General features: G+C 63.1%; 2 protein-coding genes across 3 annotated transcripts in view; both read right to left on the bottom strand.

The window, feature by feature from the left end:
• Positions 1 to 120: 120 nt before the first annotated feature.
• On the bottom strand, positions 121 to 4,245 carry MYG1 (MYG1 exonuclease). Its single transcript, XM_074565030.1, has 7 exons — positions 4,047 to 4,245; positions 3,200 to 3,312; positions 2,962 to 3,121; positions 2,265 to 2,414; positions 2,043 to 2,165; positions 760 to 941; positions 121 to 649 (listed from the first exon to the last, which is right to left on the bottom strand). Exons 1-7 carry the CDS (start codon positions 4,227 to 4,229, stop codon positions 463 to 465), a joined length of 1,098 nt encoding a protein of 365 aa, XP_074421131.1. The 5' UTR covers positions 4,230 to 4,245; the 3' UTR covers positions 121 to 462.
• A 974-nt stretch (positions 4,246 to 5,219) lies between these two features.
• Positions 5,220 to 17,061, bottom strand: part of VDR (vitamin D receptor) — a 45,606-nt gene continuing 33,764 nt past the window's right edge. For both annotated transcript variants that reach the window (XM_074565137.1, XM_074565138.1), the window contains 6 exons: positions 10,378 to 10,562; positions 10,043 to 10,166; positions 9,532 to 9,703; positions 8,873 to 9,024; positions 7,957 to 8,073; positions 5,220 to 6,304 (listed from right to left, as the gene is read on the bottom strand). In XM_074565137.1, the coding sequence (XP_074421238.1) occupies positions 6,045 to 6,304; positions 7,957 to 8,073; positions 8,873 to 9,024; positions 9,532 to 9,703; positions 10,043 to 10,166; positions 10,378 to 10,562 (1,010 nt within the window). In that variant the 3' untranslated portion in view covers positions 5,220 to 6,044. The remainder of the gene's footprint in view (positions 6,305 to 7,956; positions 8,074 to 8,872; positions 9,025 to 9,531; positions 9,704 to 10,042; positions 10,167 to 10,377; positions 10,563 to 17,061) is intronic.

The raw sequence follows: 17,061 nt of genomic DNA, 5'->3' as shown, positions 1-17,061 counted from the left end.
GATGCTTGCACCCCCAATTCACAGCCCCATATTGCTACGCACAGCCCTGTCGTGTCCCGCCCCCCCGCACCCCAGACACCCCCATCCCGCCCCCCCCGTTTGCCTGAGCAGGGAACACACTGGGAACACACTGGCTTTTACTGGTGTTGGGAACCCGGTGGCAGCGGATACCTAACAGGAATGGGGACAATCTTCAGAGAAACGGGTCCAAAAAGTCTCTTGGTTTGGGGTCTGATTTGGCTCGCACCAGTCCAACGCTGGGACTGGGACCAGTGACACCCCTGGGGGCAGCCTGGGCCCCCCCCGCCGGACAGACAGCTCCATTATAGTGTCCCTCTGCGATCCCGTTACACGAGCCGAGTGGGGACGGTCTCGGCCGCTCCCAGCAGCAGTCCCTGAACCCCCCACGCTCGGCAAGGGATCCCTTTTGGGATGGCCACGATGGGGGGGGGTGGTGGGGTGTCACCCGCTCCGTGCTCCCCCTTCTTGCCGCTGGGCCAGTGTCCGCTGGGCCATTTCCAAGGCCCCCTCCCGCGTGCGGTTGCCTCCGATGAAGCCGCTGGCGTGTACGAAGACGCAGCCGGGGATGCCGGTGAGCTGCGACAGCGCCTCGTCCCGCACCCCACGCCAGGGCTCGGGGAGAGGGAGGCTGCGGGCGGCGGCGACGGCGGGGGGGGAAGGAAGAGGGAGGTGAAAATCTGTCCCCTGAGACGGGGCGGGGGGACGCGACACGACGCGCGGCGAGGGGACGGGTCTCACCGGCTCTGGAAGGTGTGCGGCCCCGCCGGGACGCTCTGCACCCGCCACTGCCCGCCGCGGTCGGGGAACAGCACCAGCTGGAGGGGTTCAGGCAGCGCCAGCTCCTGCTCCAGCCTGAAGACGTGCTCCTTCCAGGGGCAGCCGCCCTGCGGCAGCTCCAGCACCGCCCCGCTGGCGTCCACCTGCGCCGGGGGAGCGGGGGGACACGCTGGGCGCACGGGGGTCCTGCCCACGCAGCCCCCCTCGAAGCCCCCCACACCGCCACCTGCCTCAGTTTCCCCCCCGCCCCACACACACACAACCACGTGGATCTGCTGCCTGCGAGCTCTGGGGGTTCAGGAGCGTGTGGGGGAATATTGGGGTGCAGGGCCGTATATAAGGGCACAGGAGGGGGTATGCGGCCATATATATATATATATATACACATATATAAGGATACAGGGGGTTCTGAGGGGGTCCATGGCCACATATAAGGATATAGGGTTACAGGAGGGGATGTATGGCCACGCATAAGGATATAGGGGAAAAAGAGGGGGTGCACGGCCATACATAGGGGCACAGGAGGGGATGTATGGCTGTATATAAGGATATGGGGACACAGGAGGGGGTGCACAGCCATATATAGGGGCACAGGAAGGGATGCATGGCCATGCATAAGGATATAGGGGAAAAAGGGGGGATGCACGGCCATATATATGGATGAGGGAGGTCAGGAGGGGGTGCACAACTGTATATAAGGCTATAGGGGTACAGGAAGGGGTGCATGGCTGTGTATAAGGATATAGGGGCACAGGAGGGGGTGCACAGCCATATAAAGGGTCACAGGAGGGGACGCATGGCCACGCATAAGGATACAGGGGAAAAAGGGGGGGTGCACGGCCATATATAAGGATAGCAGGGCATCAGGAAGGGGTGCAGGGCTGTATATAAGGATATAGGGGAACAGGAGGGGGTGCACAGTCATATAAAGGGGCACAGGAGGGGATGCATGGCCACGCATAAGGATATAGGGGAAAAAGAGGGGGTGCACGGCCATATATAAGGCTATATGGGCACAGGAGGGGGGCACAGCCGTATAAGGATATAGGGGCATAGGAGGGGGTGCATGGCCATCTATAAGGATACAGGCGTCCAACAGGGGGTGCACAGCTGTGTGTAGGGCTGTGGGGTGCAAGGGGTGCCCTGGGCCACACAGGGGGGTTTACGCTAAGAGGATCTGTCCTCCCCTCACCCCACGCCCCTCCCCAAACTTCCAGACCCCCCCGGACCGGCAGGGTGGGTACCTCAAAGCGTCGCCGGACGGCTTCCTCCACCAGCGCCCGCGCGGGCAGCCAGGCGCGGTGGTAGTAGTCGAGCCGGTCCATGAACTCACCCCCGACCAGCTCCATCGCCCGCTTGAACCCCGCCTGGGGACACAGAGGAGGGTCAGTGGCATCCCCAAAGCAGGGTGGCCGCAAGCGGGGTGGCCCCATGCTGCTCCCCCTGGCAATGTTCCCTGGCCCCACCTCGGTGTCCTGGTCGGGGTCGTTCCAGCGGGGGTTCAGGTGGCCGACGCGGGCACTGAGGGTGGTGGTGAGGGCGTAGCGGGGCTCCCCCTCCGCCTGTGCGATGCCGTTGTCGATGGCGTCGATCTCCTCCACGAAGTTCTCATACAGCTGGGGACAGAGTGGGGGACAGCGGGGGTCGACACGGCCTGGAGCGCGACTGCGCACCAGTAGCTGGAACAAACTGGTTCCCTCTTTTATGGGGTGCTGTGAGGACAGGCTGAGAGAGTTGGGGGAGAAGAGGAGGCTCCGCGGAGACCTTCCAGCCCCTTCCAGTCCCTCAAGGGGCTCCAGGAAAGCTGGGGAGGGACTCTGGAGCAGGGAGGGGAGCCATGGGACGAGGGGGAAGGGTTTTACACTGGAAGAGGGAGATTTAGGTGAGATCTGGGGAAGAAATTCTTGGCTGTGAGGGGGGTGAGCCCCTGGCCCAGGTTGCCCAGAGAAGCTGTGGCTGCCCCATCCCTGGAGGGGTTCAAGGCCAGGTTGGACGGGGCTTGGAGCAACCTGGGCTGGTGGGAGGTGTCCCTGCCCAGGGCAGGGGGTGGAATGAGATGGCCTTTAAACATCCCTTTCAACCTAAACATTTTATGATTCTATGAAATCTGGGCGGCACTGACAGGGTTAAAGCCCCCCAAGACCCTTGCGGTTCCCCCGGTACCTTATCGTAGAGCGCTGTCACAACGGGGCCGTCCTCTGGCTGCCCCAGGAGCCCAGCGAGGATTTGGGAGCCGAAATGGCAATAGACCAACCCGGCGCTGCTCAGCTTCGTCGTCCAAGGCTTGTCGGGCCGGAGGCTCCGCATGGACTGCGTGAAGGACCTGCGGGGCCGTGGGGTCAGCCCTGAGGGACCCCCATCACCCAGGGGACCCCGGCATCCGGCATGGGGGGGGCCTCACCTCTGGTGATGGTCATAGCGGTGTCGCTCGGGGTCGTACTCGCCCCCTACATCCACCACCACGTCACACTGGGCCAGGCGCTGGGGGTCCCGGGTGCGCACCACCTCTGCGTCCTGCCGGGGGTGTGGGGGGCGAGTGAGGCTGGGGAGCCCAGGGTGGTCCCCAGGAGCGACCGGGGACCCCCAAGAGCTGCCCTGGGTCACACCAGGGACACCGAGGAGGGACCGAGGACTTCGGGATGACCCCAGGGGGACCGGGGACCCAAAGGGTGACTCCCAGGTGAGACCAGGGATTCCAAGGAGGGAGCGGGGACCTAAAGGTGGCCCCTGTGTGGGACCAGGGACCCCCAAGTGGGACTGGGAACACGAAGGTTGGCCCCTGGGTGTGACCAGGGACCTCGAAGAGTGACTGGGGACCTAAAGATGTCCCCTGGGTGGGACGAGAGACCCCGACGAGGGACTGGGGACCTAAAGGTGGCCTCTGGGTGGGACCAGGGACCCCCAGGTGGGACTGGGGACCTGAAGGGTGGCCTCCAGATGTGACCAGGCACCTCAAGGAGGGACTGGGGACCTAAGGGTGGCCCCTGTGTGGGACCAGGGACAACCAAGTGGGACTGGGGAGCCCCAGGAGCGACCGGGCACCCCGAGAGATGCCCCCGGGTAACGGGGGACCCCGAAGGGGGACTGGACACCTAAGAGTGGCCCCGAGGACCCGGGACTGGACGGCGGAGAGGGCTCGGGAACCCGCGCGGTGTCCCTGTCCCGTTGCAGGCTGCCGGGAGGGAGCTGCAAGGGGGCCGGAGCAGGCCGCAACCCCGGTCCCACCGCGGGCTGCCCGGGGGCCGTACCCGGTAGCGGGGCAGGAGGCGCAGCAGGTAGCACGCCAGCACCTCGTCGCAGTGGAAGGTACCGTCGTGGGTGCCGATGCGGGGGGCGGGCTCGGGCCGCGGCCGCTTGGGCCCGCTCCCGGCGCCGCTCCCGGCGCCCACGGCGGCGGCCATGAGGCGGGCGGCGCGCGCGGCGCTGCGCATGGCACCCGGCGCGCGCGGCCCCGCCCACCGCGTCACGGCGCATGCGCGACCCCGCCCCGTCACCCTCGCGCCTTCTCCCGCTGCGCATGCGCTGGCCCCGCCCGGCCCCGCCCCGCCGCGCAGCGCATGCGTCAACCCCACCCTCCCGCTGTGCGCATGCGTCGTCATCACCCGGGCCCCACCCAGCCGCATTGCGCATGCGCCAGCCCCACTTGTCCCTCTGCGCATGCGCAGTTCCCGATCGTCCGCTCTGCGCATGCGCTGGCCCCGCCCGGCCCCTCCCCGCCGCCCTGCGCATGCGCCAGCTGCGCCCGGCTGCCGTGACCCCGCCCCGCCCCAGCCCCGCCCACTCCACCCCTCCCACCGCTCTGCGCATGCGCCCCGCCTCGCCCTGCTCCCCGCCCGTCCGCCGCGCGCATGCGCCAGCGCCCCCCCGCCCAGCACGCGCCTCGGCGTCACCGCGCATGCGCCAGCACCGCCCCCCCCCCCCCTTCCCCTCGACGCAGCCTGGCCCCGCCCCGCCGCCTGTGCGCGCGCGCTGCTCCGCGGGGGCGGGGCCGTGCCTGCGGGGAGCGCCCCCTGGCGGGCGCGGCGGAGCGACGGACACGGCGGGGACACGGGGGGACACACGGGCGCGTACGTGGGCACAGGGACTGCTTGGCCCCCCCCCCCCCCCCCCCCGGACAGACAGACACAGCAGGGACGGACAGAGGGACACGGGGGGGGCGGGGTGTGGAACGACACGGGGACACACGGGGACACACGGACACTTGTGCACACACAGACACTGCCTCACCCCGCCCCCCCCCTCCCCGGACAGAGGGACATGGCCCCCACAGGGACAGACCGACGGACACCCCCCCCCACAGAGACCAGCCCAGGCGCCGTTCTCCAGCCACAGCTTTATTCGGGTGAGCCGGGCCCCCTCCCCGACACCGCAGGGCCCGGCGGGGGGGCGGTGGTGACAGAGGCTCCCCCTGCCCCCTGTGTCCCCCCCCACCGTGTCCCCCAGCGGGGACGGGGACACGCAGCAGCCTCCGGCGCCCGGTGACACGGGACACGGCAGGGTGCGGAAGCCACACCGGGTCACCGTGACGCCGTCAGGGGCTGCGGGGGGGGGGGGACGTGGGCACGGTGGGGGTCCTGCCCCAGAGCCCCCCTCTCCCGCAGGAGCGTGGGGAAGGCAAATTACCCCCCGCTCCGGCCCGAATTCCCCCTCTCGGGGCGGCCGCGGCCGCGTCCCAGTCCCACGGGACAGGTTTGAGCTGGTGACACACGGGGGGGACACGTCCCGCGGCGTTTCCCAGCAGGGATTTCCCGGGGGGGGGTGGGTTCGATCCAACCGGTGTCTCCTGTTTTGAAGCGGGGTGTGGGGGAGACGATTTTTGGAGATTTTTCGGAGGGGAGCAGAAATGGCACCAAGGGCTCAGCAACGCCCCCGGGTCCGTCTCCTCCCCGCCACCCCACCCCCCCCCAAAAAAACACCTTCTCCTTCCAAGCAGCCCCGTTTTTTCGGGTCAAGAAAGACGGGATTCGGGGCAGCCTGGCCCCAAAACATCCATAAAGGGCTAAGTCAGCTCTCGCGGAGGGCGGGTTGGCGGATTTGGGGTGAAACCGCACACATCTGGGTCTGTCCAACCTCAGCCGTTGCGGCCGAGAAGCCAAAAAGTAGTGTGAAACCAGACGGTTTATGTACAAAACTCCCGCGCGGGGCGACGTCACTCTTTTCGGGGGTGGGTGGGGGATGGGGGGAAACCAGTCTGATTTATCCCTTTACTGGTGGTACTGGTGGGTGTTCAGACGTGCCGGCCGGAGTCAGGAGATCTCGTTGCCGAAGACCTCGAGCACCAGGGGGGTGAGCTGCATGCTGTGCTCGGGCTGGAAGGAGAGGCAGCGGTACTGCTTGGAGTGCTCCTCGTTGAGGCTCCGCAGGTCCGCCAGCTTCTGGATCATCTTGGCGTAAAGCAGGCGGCTGCCGGGAGGAGGGTGCCGGCAGCGGATGTAGGTCTGGAGGATCTCCGAGAGGCGATCCTGGAGGGATTCCACCAACGAGGTGTCCTGCACGCCGGGGCGATCTAGGAGACAGCGGGGAGAGCGGGGTGATTCCCCCTGCCCTTCTGCCAGGACAGGGGAGGGGACGGGGGGGTTCCCCCCTCCCCAGGTGCCAACCTGCCCTTCTGTCCTGGTCGGACAGGACTCTCCTGCTGCTTTTTCCCTCCTCTATCCACCTTGCAGCAGGGAATCAGGGCCGGATCTGCTCAGCGTCGCACCCGCGTGACTTGTACGTGGAATCAGAGAATGGTTTGGGTGGGAAGGGACCTTGAAGACCATCCAGTTCCCTGGGCAGGGACACCTCCCCCAGCCCAGGTTGCTCCGAGCCCCGGCCAACCTGGCCTTGAACCCCTCCAGGGATGGGGCAGCCACAGCTTCTCTGGGCAACCTGGGCCAGGGGCTCACCCCCCTCACAGCCAAGAATTTCTTCCCCAGATCTCACCTAAATCTCCCTCTTGCAGTGTAAAACCCTTCCCCCTCGTCCCATGGCTCCCCTCCCTGCTCCAGAGTCCCTCCCCAGCTTTCCTGGAGCCCCCTTAGGGACTGGAAGGGGCTCTGCACCCCCTGGACTTCCAGGAGACACGGGAGCCAAGGTGGGGACACCCGAAGGTGCTCAGGGCCACGACAGGGCAGCAGTTTGCCCAGCAGTGCTGGGGGGGGCACTATTGCACTGGTGGTGTCTCCCCTCTCCCAGGAAGGGACTGGCCACAGGCCAGGAGGAAACGGGCAAGCTGCCTGAGCCCACTGGGCTTTCTGGAGGGGTCGTGCCCCCCAAAATGCCCAGCAGCAGCACCCCAAAAGCCCCCAGCAGCATCCCTGACGCCCCCATACCCCGGGTTGAGCGACACAGGACTTTATCTTCTAATGCCTGGGAAAACCGCGCTTTTAGAAGACTCTGGTGTCTGAATTAGTGAAAATATTTACTTTACAGCCAGCTCTGGGGTGCGGGTTTCAAGGTCTCGGCATTTTTGAGCTCACCAGGTGCGGGGAGGAGGAGGAGCGAGACCCGGGCACTCGCCCCGAGCTCCCACCGGGGTTGTTCCATCCCACGGACTGCACATTCCAGAGAAATCAGAAAGTTTGCTGAGGAGTTCTCTCCTCTCTCTCTCTCCCCCCCTTGCTGGCTGCCATCCTGAGCACTCCTCGCCCCGGTGCCGGAGCCCCGAGCCCTTCCCTTCCTCCCGCGGCCGCAGCGCTCGCAGGGTCCCACCTTGGCTGTCCCTGCAGGGAGCGCACGGCTTCTGTGACGGAATGGGCTGCGTGTGATCCTCGTGTATCTTATATTAATATCAGGATCAATACTGGCTCTTTAGTACTACTGTTAGTTATTTAGTCGCATCCTGTTCAATCTATTTATATTTCAACCCTCGGCTTTCCTTGTTTTCCGTGATTCCCCTTCCCAGGCAGGGAGGGGTCATCAGGTGAGAGGATGATCGGCTAAACGATAATAAATTGTTATGGGTTTTTCAAACCACGACACCTCCATCTCCCGTCACCCTGCCCGAGCGAGAACCGCCCGTGGCGGTCGCCGGGGGTGCATCTGGTCGCGATGGCTGCACCGGGCTCAAGGTGGTTTCGGGGGGACAGATAACGACACGACAGCCAAGGGCGAACGTGGGCATTTTGCAGCCAAAACCCAGCAGGTTTTGACCCTGGGGGACGAGTGTCCTCCTACCTGGGGACAGGATGCAGATGGCCATGAGGAGCACGTGCTCTTCTTCGTGAAGGTTCAGCTTCTTCAAGCCAACCTGGAATTTGATGAGCGGCTCGAGCAGGTCCATGCTGTGGCCAGCTGGGAAGAGAAGAGGACTTTTAGCACAGCCCCCCCTGGAACAAGGTGTCCGACCGCTGCGGGACAAGCGTGGAGCTTGGGGATTGAGCGCCTCCAGAGGAGGAGACTCCGCAGCCTCTCTGGGCAGCCTCTTCCAGGGCTCCAGCACCCCCACAGTAAAGAAGTTGTTCCTCGTGTGGAGATGGAAACTCCTGTGGTCCAGTTGCCCCTTGTCCTGTCCCCGGGCACCACTGAGAAGAGTCTGGCCCCATCCTCTCACCCCCTGCCCTTTAGCCATTGCTGAGCGTTGATGAGATCCCCCCTCAGCCTGCTCTTCTCCGGGCGGAACAGCCCCGGGGCTCCCAGCCTTTCCCCAGCACAGAGATGGATGCTCCAGCCCCTCAGCATCTCCGTAGCCTCCGCTGGACTCTCTCCAGCACTTCCCCGTCCTTCTGGAACTGGGGAGCCCAGAACTGGACCCAGTGCTCCAGCTGTGGCCTCCCCAGGGCAGAGCGGAGGGGGAGGATGAACCTCCCTCGCCCTGCTGGCCACCCCAGGAGAACATTGGCCTTCTTGGCTACCAGGGCACATTGCCAGCCCATGGGCAACTTCTTGTCCACCCGGACTCCCAGGTCCCTCTCTGCAGAGCTGCTCTCCAGCAGGTCACCCCCCAACATGTCCTGGTGCGGGGGGCTGCTCCTCCCCAGGTGCAGGACCCTACACTTGCCCTTGTTGAACTTCATTTTCGCGTCCGAATGTAAGGCTGGGGTGACATTTCTTGGCCCCCAGCAATGGGGAGGGGGCCCGGCAGTGCCTTTACCTTGGGTGACGTCGCTGACCCTGTACTTGAAGTCATTGCTGCCGCAGGTCCACGACATGTCCTCGAGGGTGAAGGACTGGTTGGAGCGCAGCATGATCACCTCGATGGCGCTGGATTTCAGCAGGGCGATCTGGTCCTCTGCTGTCAGGTCCCTGGGCAGGGGGAAAAGGGGGGAGGTGAGACCCCTCCAACGAGCAAAGGAACAGAAACCGGCCGCCCACGGGTCAGGTTCTCCATCGGTAACCCCGTCCCTTTGCTGGGGGCACCCCGGCTTCTCCCGCACCCCGGGTTTCTGCATGATTAAGCAGCAGGTATTTCTGCAGCTACATTTATTGAGCACCGTCCTGGAGTCCCACAGGACCTGAGGTCCTTCCCAAACCAGGATGGGGACCATTCAAGTGGCCTCAAGCATCTTAAGAGCTCAAGCGTTTTGCTGACAAGAGTCTGGGTGAATCAGGGTAGAGGCAGGAGAGGAGGAACCCCAGGAAGGAGGAGAGACAGAAAACATGAGAGTAGGAACAGACCCGGGAAGGGAACAGAGCCCCAGGGACAGCTGCGAAGGTGAAATGGAGAAAAATGATCTGGCTGTGAAGGGTAGGACGAGATTCCCGAGGGTGGAAAACCGCCAGGGAGATGGGATCTGGGACCAAACGCCTCACCTGAATCCCGGGATCATTTTGGCAAAGCCGATCACCTTCTGTATGCTGTAGCTGACCAGGTCGGCCAAGTGCGGGAGCATGGAGAGGTGGGAGAAGTCGATGTTCACGGAGGAGCTCTCGTCGTTCTCCTCGGAGAGGACCAGGTTCGAAAACATCTGGGGCTCCACAGATTCTGGAGAGAGGGAAGACGGTCAGAGGGTACCTCGGCTGTAGGCGAGGCATCGCGGGTGAGGGGGGAGCGAAGCCAGAGCAGTGACGACGCAGCCCAACGTTCACGTTCACCCTCCTCTTGGCCACCCTGGAGGGCTCAGGCACACCAAGGTCTGCGGGGCCACCATCCAGCCAAGAACTTAGTGCTTTTTGCTCTCAAAAAGCCTCTGCAGCACCTCCAGGAGGGTCTTTTGGTTAAATAAGCTCCCCAGAAGAGGTAAAACAAGGGTCTGAACGGCCAGATTTAGGTAAAGCCGCTGCATTTCTACCCCCGCCACCTACGGAGAGGCGAGCGTGGTACCTGGAAACGTGCTGAAGGCATCGGAGCTGAAGAGGTCGGTGGAGTCCTCTGATGACAAGTCCTGGGTGAGGATGGAGGAGGACCTCGCTGCCCCCCTGCTGCTAGCGCTGCTTCTCATGGGGGGCTGGAAGAGAGAGCAGGACGTGAGGAACGGGGCTGGCAGAGCGATTTGGTGGCAGTCGCTCGCGTGCTGCCAGCAGCACCGAGGTTTTTGCCCTGGGATTTTTAACTCCACTCTAACGAGGAGTCATGGGGTTGAAACGGGTTTGGTGCATTCGGGCAGGAGCCGCTGGGTCCTGCGCGTGGGAATCGGGGCCGGAGCAGCCCGGACGTACCCGAAACTTGGTGAAGTCGGAGTACGTGGGGTCGTAGGTTTTGTGATGAGCCTCCAGGAGGATGTCGATGACTTTCTGCTGCTCCTCCGAGAGTTTGGGCTTCAGGCTCTCCTTGAGGGCTTCCTCCTCCTTGCGCTTCAGTATCATCTCGCGCTTCCTCTGAACCTCCTCGTCCGTCAGGATGACTGCAGGGACAGGGAAAGGGTCAGAAACAGGCATCCCCATCACCTTGCTAACCGATCATTAAACCTGCACCAACCCCATCCCGCTCCTGCCCTCGACTGCCGGGTCACGGCTTCCCGCAACGAGACCGAGACAGTTTACAGCCCATTTGGTCGCTTTTAGGCGAGGACCGGGTGCGATGAGGTCACGCCGGCGCTGCCACCTGTCTGCTCCGCGCCGCAACCTGGCTGTTTGCTCTGTGCTTTGGGGCGAAAGAAATCTTCATCCCGCCAGAGGCAGCGGGTTCATCTGGCCCCAGCGCGGCTCCTGCGCCGCTCTCGGCGCCCGACAACAGAGGGAGCCCGATGCGGCAACCGCTCGGCCTCCGTGGCCGGCCACCGCGCTGCAGCGGCCAGCGGTGGGGCAACCAGCAGCGCTTCTGTGGCGTCGCAAGGATCATATAAACACTCCCGCGCGCCCAGTTTTGGGTATTTATGGCTTGTATTTTGGGCGACAGCCTTCGTCAGCGGCTAAGGTCGGCGATATGCGAGGCTCCTCCCTTTATTTACTGAGGGAAGGGGAGCATCCGCAGGCAATTTGGGCTCAAATCTTACCTTTATACAAAGAGATTAAAGACCTGAAGGGCCTCACAGGGTTGAAAGAGAAGAAAAGCAACACGGAGCCGCAACCATCTCTCAGGGCAGCAACGCCCCATCCTTCTAACGGAGTCACGCGTTCACGAAAGCTCGTTAATACACACCAGCCATAGCCAAAAACCCAGCAAAGCCCATTCCTCAAGACGTCATTAGCCCTAGTCATTAAAAAAAAAAAACAAACCCAACCCAGAGCGCGTTATCTGATGAGAGGCGGCTTTCTGCCTGCCTTGGGTTGCAGAAAGACGCGACGCCGGGCGAGCCGAGGCGGAATTTGGGACGAGAGGTTGGCGAAGGGCAGCGGGAGCCACGGTCACAGGGCTGGAGGCAAGGAGCCGCTTGCCGTCCCCGCTGCCGCCTGCCACCTTCAGCCCACGGCGTTTTTCCAATACATTTTCAAATTTGCACAATCTCAGCGGGGACCTGAAGATCTCGGAGGCACGGGAATGACCGGCCAAAAGGTCGCTCCCACGATCGGCGCGTTACGGCCAGCTCAGCACACCGACTCGGGGAGAAAAATTAGGATTTCGACATCTCTTTTTCCCGGTTCTTATCAAAAAAGCGTTGGATCCACCTGGGCGCTGCACGGAAGAAGGGAAACTGTTCGTAGATGGGGCAGCATCTTGCGGGGAAAGAGCCACGTGGGGCTGGGAATGAGGATGGGGCAAAGAGCCGAGCGCTGGCGCAGTGGCCACGGTGGCCGAAGTCTTTGCCAGCATGGTCTGTCCCGAGCATCGGGGCTTTGGAAGGGAATATTGCGGGTGTCTACACCAGGCAAAGCTGTGCAAGTGAATCGATCCGGAATTAGGAAACATCCGCAGAGCGGGAATTGGAAAGAAAAGGATGTTTCTGCACTGGGGCAAGACTCCAAGGGAAATCTCCGTGGGATTTCCCACCCACCTTCGGGAAATCCAGCCTGCAAACAGATTTGGGAGAGCGAGGCGGCAGCGTTCCTCGCTCTGGTAGGAGATGAAAAGCAAAAAGCAGCTCCCGAAGCGTCCCCTTCGTCGGGGCACGAACGCTGGCAAGGTCTGTGCTCCCCGGGACGCTCCCCCGGGGGCAGCCACGTTTCCCTACACGGCGTCCACCCAACGGAGCGTCCGGTTTCCTCGTTTCCCAGGGCTGCCGCGGGGCTGGGCGCAGCACGTGGGCTGCGCGACGCTGTGAATCCGTTGCCAAACTGCCAGCGATGTCGACACAAACCCACATGCTCCGGCCAGCATGTCCCAGGGTTGGTGTGTAAGGCTCCGATAGGACTTGCTGGAGCCCACGGGAGAATAAAACCCAAAGGAAGCGCCTTTGGGACCCAGCGGCGCCCAAAGGAAGCGCCCCCCGCCCCCCGTAGGTGTTTAAAAAAATCAGATAAATGGGAGTTGTGATTCCCTTCTGGCTTGCCTGGTGTGGTGAACAGCCGTGCCATGCCACAGCAGCACTTGTGCAAGCCAAGGCACAGCCCGGCATCGGCGCGGCGGGCTGAGAACCACCCGGCGTCGCTGCTGAAACCCTTCCCGGTGAGGCCGGGGAGCAGCAAACCTGGAGGGCACCTCGGCTGGCTGTGCCGGAGGAAGGGCTTCTCGGCAGGACCGAAACACGGGCCAGGGATGTCAGTGCAGTGACTCGCCTGCTTTAGAATCACAGAATGGTTTGGGTTGGAAGGGACCTTGAACACCCCCCAGTGCCACCCCCTGCCCTGGGTAGGGACACCTCCCCCAGCCCAGGTTGCTCCAAGCCCCGTCCAACCTGGCCTTGAACCCCTCCAGGGATGGGGCAGCCACAGCTTCTCTGGGCAACCTGGGCCAGGGGCTCACCCCCCTCACAGCCAAGAATTTCTGCCTCACATCTCACCTAAATCTCCCTCTTCCAGTGTAAAACCCTTCCCCCTCGTCCCATGGCTCCCCTCCCTGCTCCAGAGTCCCTCCCCAGCTTTCCTGGAGCCCCTTGAGGGACTGGAAGGGGCTGGAAGGTCTCCCCGGAGCCTTCTCTTCTCCAGGCTGAACCCCCCCAGCTCTCTCAGCCTGTCCCCACAGCAGAGGGGCTCCAGCCCTCCCAGCATCTCCGGGGCCTCCTCCGGCCCCGCTCCAACAGCTCCGTGTCCTTCCTGTGCTGAGGGCTCCAGAGCTGGACGCAAGACTCCAGGTGGGGTCTCCCCCGAGCGGAGCAGAGGGGCAGAATCCCCCCCTCACCCCCCTGCCCACGCTGCTGGGGATGCAGCCCAGGCTGCGGGGGGGTTTCTGGGCTGCAAGTGCGCGTTTCATGCTCGTGTTGAGCTTCTCACCCACCGACACCCCCAGGTCCTTCTCCTCAGGGCTGCTCTCCAGCCATTCTCCGCCCAGCCTGAAAGTCCCAGGGAAAAGGATTCGGCTAACTGTACTCACAGAAGGAAGGATGCTGCCCACCACGTCCCTGCCTGCCTCGAGGGGGATGTCCTGGTTTGCGGGGGCATACGGAATGGTGGATTTCCCCACGGCAGGGGAATACGGGATCGGGAAGCAGCTCTACACCTGCACCTTCCACTCCAAGATCCCATCTCACGTCCCAGATGCGATCTCCTCCCAAACGCCGAGCCGGAGACGTCCAACCACAGACTCCTGGCATCATCAGCGACGTGGCTGAGCCTTTGTGGGCTGCCCTGACCCAAAGTCCGTGCAGAGGCTGAGATAACATCTGCCCATCGCTCCCAGCCAGACGCTGGCCCTCTTGGCGAGACGCCACAAGGGCAGCAGGGGAAGCCACAGCCGACACCGAGGGCAGCACGCGAGGACGCAGCCGGCCGGGCGAGGAGACAGCCCTGCAACCCCGGCCAAAACCAGGGAGGGTTTGGAAGCGCCGGAGGACGGTGTGGAGCAGCGCGAAGGCAGATTCGCTCCGTCTGCCGAGGAAAGAGCGGCCGAATATAAAGGAAAATTGAAGTTTAGGAAGCATCAGGCACGAAACGTGTTTGCTGCACAGAGTTCGAGCGTTTCGTGGAAGCCACCTGTCCGGCCCCAGGGGTGCAAAAAGCCCTGTGGTTGTTCCCCCACCCTGGCACGGCCGTCAGGGTGGGGTGGCACTCGGGGTCTCGCTGGGACACCCCTTGCAGGAGCCGCTTTAGGGCCGTTCCTGGCTGGATGAGGGTCAGGCAGCAAAAGCAGCAGTTTAACGCGCTGCAGGGACACGGCACAAGCAGTGGGGTTGGGAAGCAGCCCCCCCGCAGCCCTGCGGGGCGTTGTGACCCCGCTTAACGCCCGGGACGCCCAGGATCGCTCTGCACCGGCGCATGCAGTAAATACCTGGGATTCACCCTTTAAAGCTGGTGAGCGAAGCCCAATTCATCCCTGCTGCTTCTCCCAAAAACGCACCTTTTTTCCCCCCCACCGACCTGCCCCGAACCCCGCCTGTGACCGTCACGAGATGCCTTTGTCATCGGAAGAGCATTTCCAAAGGCAGCCAGACCCCTGCAGGTGTCGTCGGCAGCGCAGCCAGAGGGGACAGGGATGGGACAAGGGGTGGCAGGGCCAGAAACCCCACGTTTCACACCGGGAGCACAAACGTTGCGGTGGCCGGAGAGGGGGAACGGGATGCCACAAGGCTGGCCAGACGGCGTGCATGTCTCCTCCAGCACCTGGGTTTGCAGGGGATGCAGAGAGGAGGAAAGCAAGCTTACAGCGATGGATAAGCGTCAGCGATTTCAATCACAGGTCCTGGACCCGCGTCAGAGCAAATCGCAGCAGTGACAGCGGTTGCAGGGACCCCGGCGACCGCTTTCCCCCTGCCAAGGAGGTCGTGTCCCTCCGGCGCAGCTGAGACGCGGCTGACCAAAGCCTGCGCTTGCACAGATTTCAGACAGGGCTTTCCAGATGCTCAGCCCTTGCCGCCTTCCAAGGCTGCGCTAATTACAGAGGACGCTGGATGTTTATAGCATGCGCTTGGAGCCCGCGGGGAGCGGAGACGCTTCCCGGCCAGCCCGCCAACGCTGGCCGCCGCCAAGCGGCGTTTCCCTGGATGGCCACGGCTCTTCCCTCCCTCTCGTGCTCCTGCTTCGCCTCTGGGCCAGTCTCCGGTGTCGGCATTTCACAACGCTGCCGTGCAGCGGCTCCCGGGCCGGGGAATAACACATTCCATGGCTGGGACAGCGGGGACTTTTTTCCGGCTGTTCGGGGAAGCGGGGGAGAGCTGGAAAGGCCACCTCCCTCCTCGCTCGCCCTCATCCCACAGTCCCTCCCTGCCGGCTCCCCCGAGCATCTCTGCTCCTCTCCTGACCCATTCGGGAAATTCCCGTCGCTCCACACAATCTCCTTCCAGTTTCTGCTCCTTTCCCTGGCTCCGACACGATGGTTTGGTGTTTTTTTTTTTTCTCCTCCCTCTTTGGGGATTTTCAGCGCTGAGATCATAAATGGAGCCTCGCGGCGAGGATGCTGAGCATCAGCTGCTCGTGACTACGACCAGATCCCGGCAAGCCCTTTCCTTGGAAAATGAGAGTGAAGATCCATGGGGTGCTGACCCGGGAAGGGAGTTTAGCTGCAATCACCTTCACCCATGTCCAAGGACATGGCTGCAGAGGGACAAACCGCCCCAGGGCACGTCTGGGGACCCTCCCAAGGAGATTCTCTGATTCCCGGCTGCCTGGCACGGCGACGAGCCCAACAAAATTCCCCAGCAGCAAATAAGGAGACGGGGAGAGATTAAATTCAATGCTGTGAGACCACTGCAGCCCCGGGGAGCCCGTGGGTCCCTCCAGCCGCTCGATTTGGGGATGCATCATTTATCTCCCTGCAACACCTATAGATGGTGCAGGAGAGACGACGCGTCCCCCGTCCCTGCGTGAATACGCTGCGAACACTGGAGAGCTGTCAAAGGCGGGGGGAAAAGGGGCAGAGAGGCTGAGAAGTGAATCACACAAAGGTTACGGGTGGCTGCGGAGCCCGGGTCCATCTAACGGCCGGTCCATCGCGGCCCCGAGGGACGGACATCCCTTCCCGAGCTCCAAGCAGTCGGCAAAAGGCAATTTTGCAGGGCAGAAGGGCTAAATTCGTCATTTTGCCACCCAAAAGAGCGCCAAAGCAGGCGGGATAGTCCAGCAACAAACCCTTCGCCACGCTTTAAAGTACATTCACGCTAAGCATCACCCCAGGAAAAACCAGCGGCAAGCGGACAGGGCAGCTGAGACATCCCTAGGCGGGAGACCTGCCCTCCTCGGAGCCACCCGAAGGGAAACCGCTCTGGAGAGCGGCAAAAGGAACGTTCCCAAACGCCACAGCTCGGGCTGGGAGGTGGGTTTCTCCCCCTGCTGCTCGCCCTGCAAAGCTTGCCCCGCGCTTTACCCTGCGCAGATAAGGCAGGCGGAAAACCACAACTATTTGCTAACGTTGGCTGCGGACGGCGCGGGGTGAACCCAGGCGTTGGCGGCAGGGCTATAAATCCTGCTCCGGCCTGATGGCCGTAACCTCGGCTGCTCTCCAGCTTCCACCTCCTCCCCTCCTCGCTCCCTCCTAGGGGACAGTGGCCGCCCCTGACTCTGTCCCCTGCTCCCCGGCGAGCGCCGGTGGGTCAGGGCTTTTGCTCTGTATGAGTTTCAACACACACGGTCCCTTCTTGGCCTGCCTCCAGCCCATCACCGCAGCGCCTGGTCCTCGGGAGAGCACCGTGCTGGGGAACGGACCCTCAGCACGGCCGCGCTGCTGCAGGTTTAGGGGTTCGGGGCTGGAAACGACGTCTGAAAATCATTCAGGCCATCCAACCACCCCACATTCCAGGGATGGCGAAGGGTCTGCCTGCACCGGACCCCAAATTAATGCAGGCACGAGGTCCGCCGGGCTCTGCCCTCTTCCTCCTCCTCTCCATCCCCATCTCATTCCCTCACTTTGGCTTCCGACTCAGATCCCAGCGGCAG

Source organism: Larus michahellis, chromosome 22, assembly GCF_964199755.1.
Source record: "Larus michahellis chromosome 22, bLarMic1.1, whole genome shotgun sequence".
NCBI lineage: Eukaryota > Metazoa > Chordata > Aves > Charadriiformes > Laridae > Larus > Larus michahellis.
This window is presented reverse-complemented; position numbering and strand designations above follow the sequence as displayed.

Bases quoted from the DNA above. Each gene is read 5' to 3' on its own strand.
- MYG1 (XM_074565030.1), bottom strand. From the start codon at position 4,229: ATGCGCAGCGCCGCGCGCGCCGCCCGCCTCATGGCCGCCGCCGTGGGC. The intron at 3,122-3,199 runs GTGAGGCCCCCC...ACGGCCCCGCAG, and splicing joins CGCTATGACCATCACCAGAG to GTCCTTCACGCAGTCCATGC. The intron at 650-759 runs GTGAGACCCGTC...CGCCGCCCGCAG, and splicing joins CCGCACACCTTCCAGAGCCG to CCTCCCTCTCCCCGAGCCCT.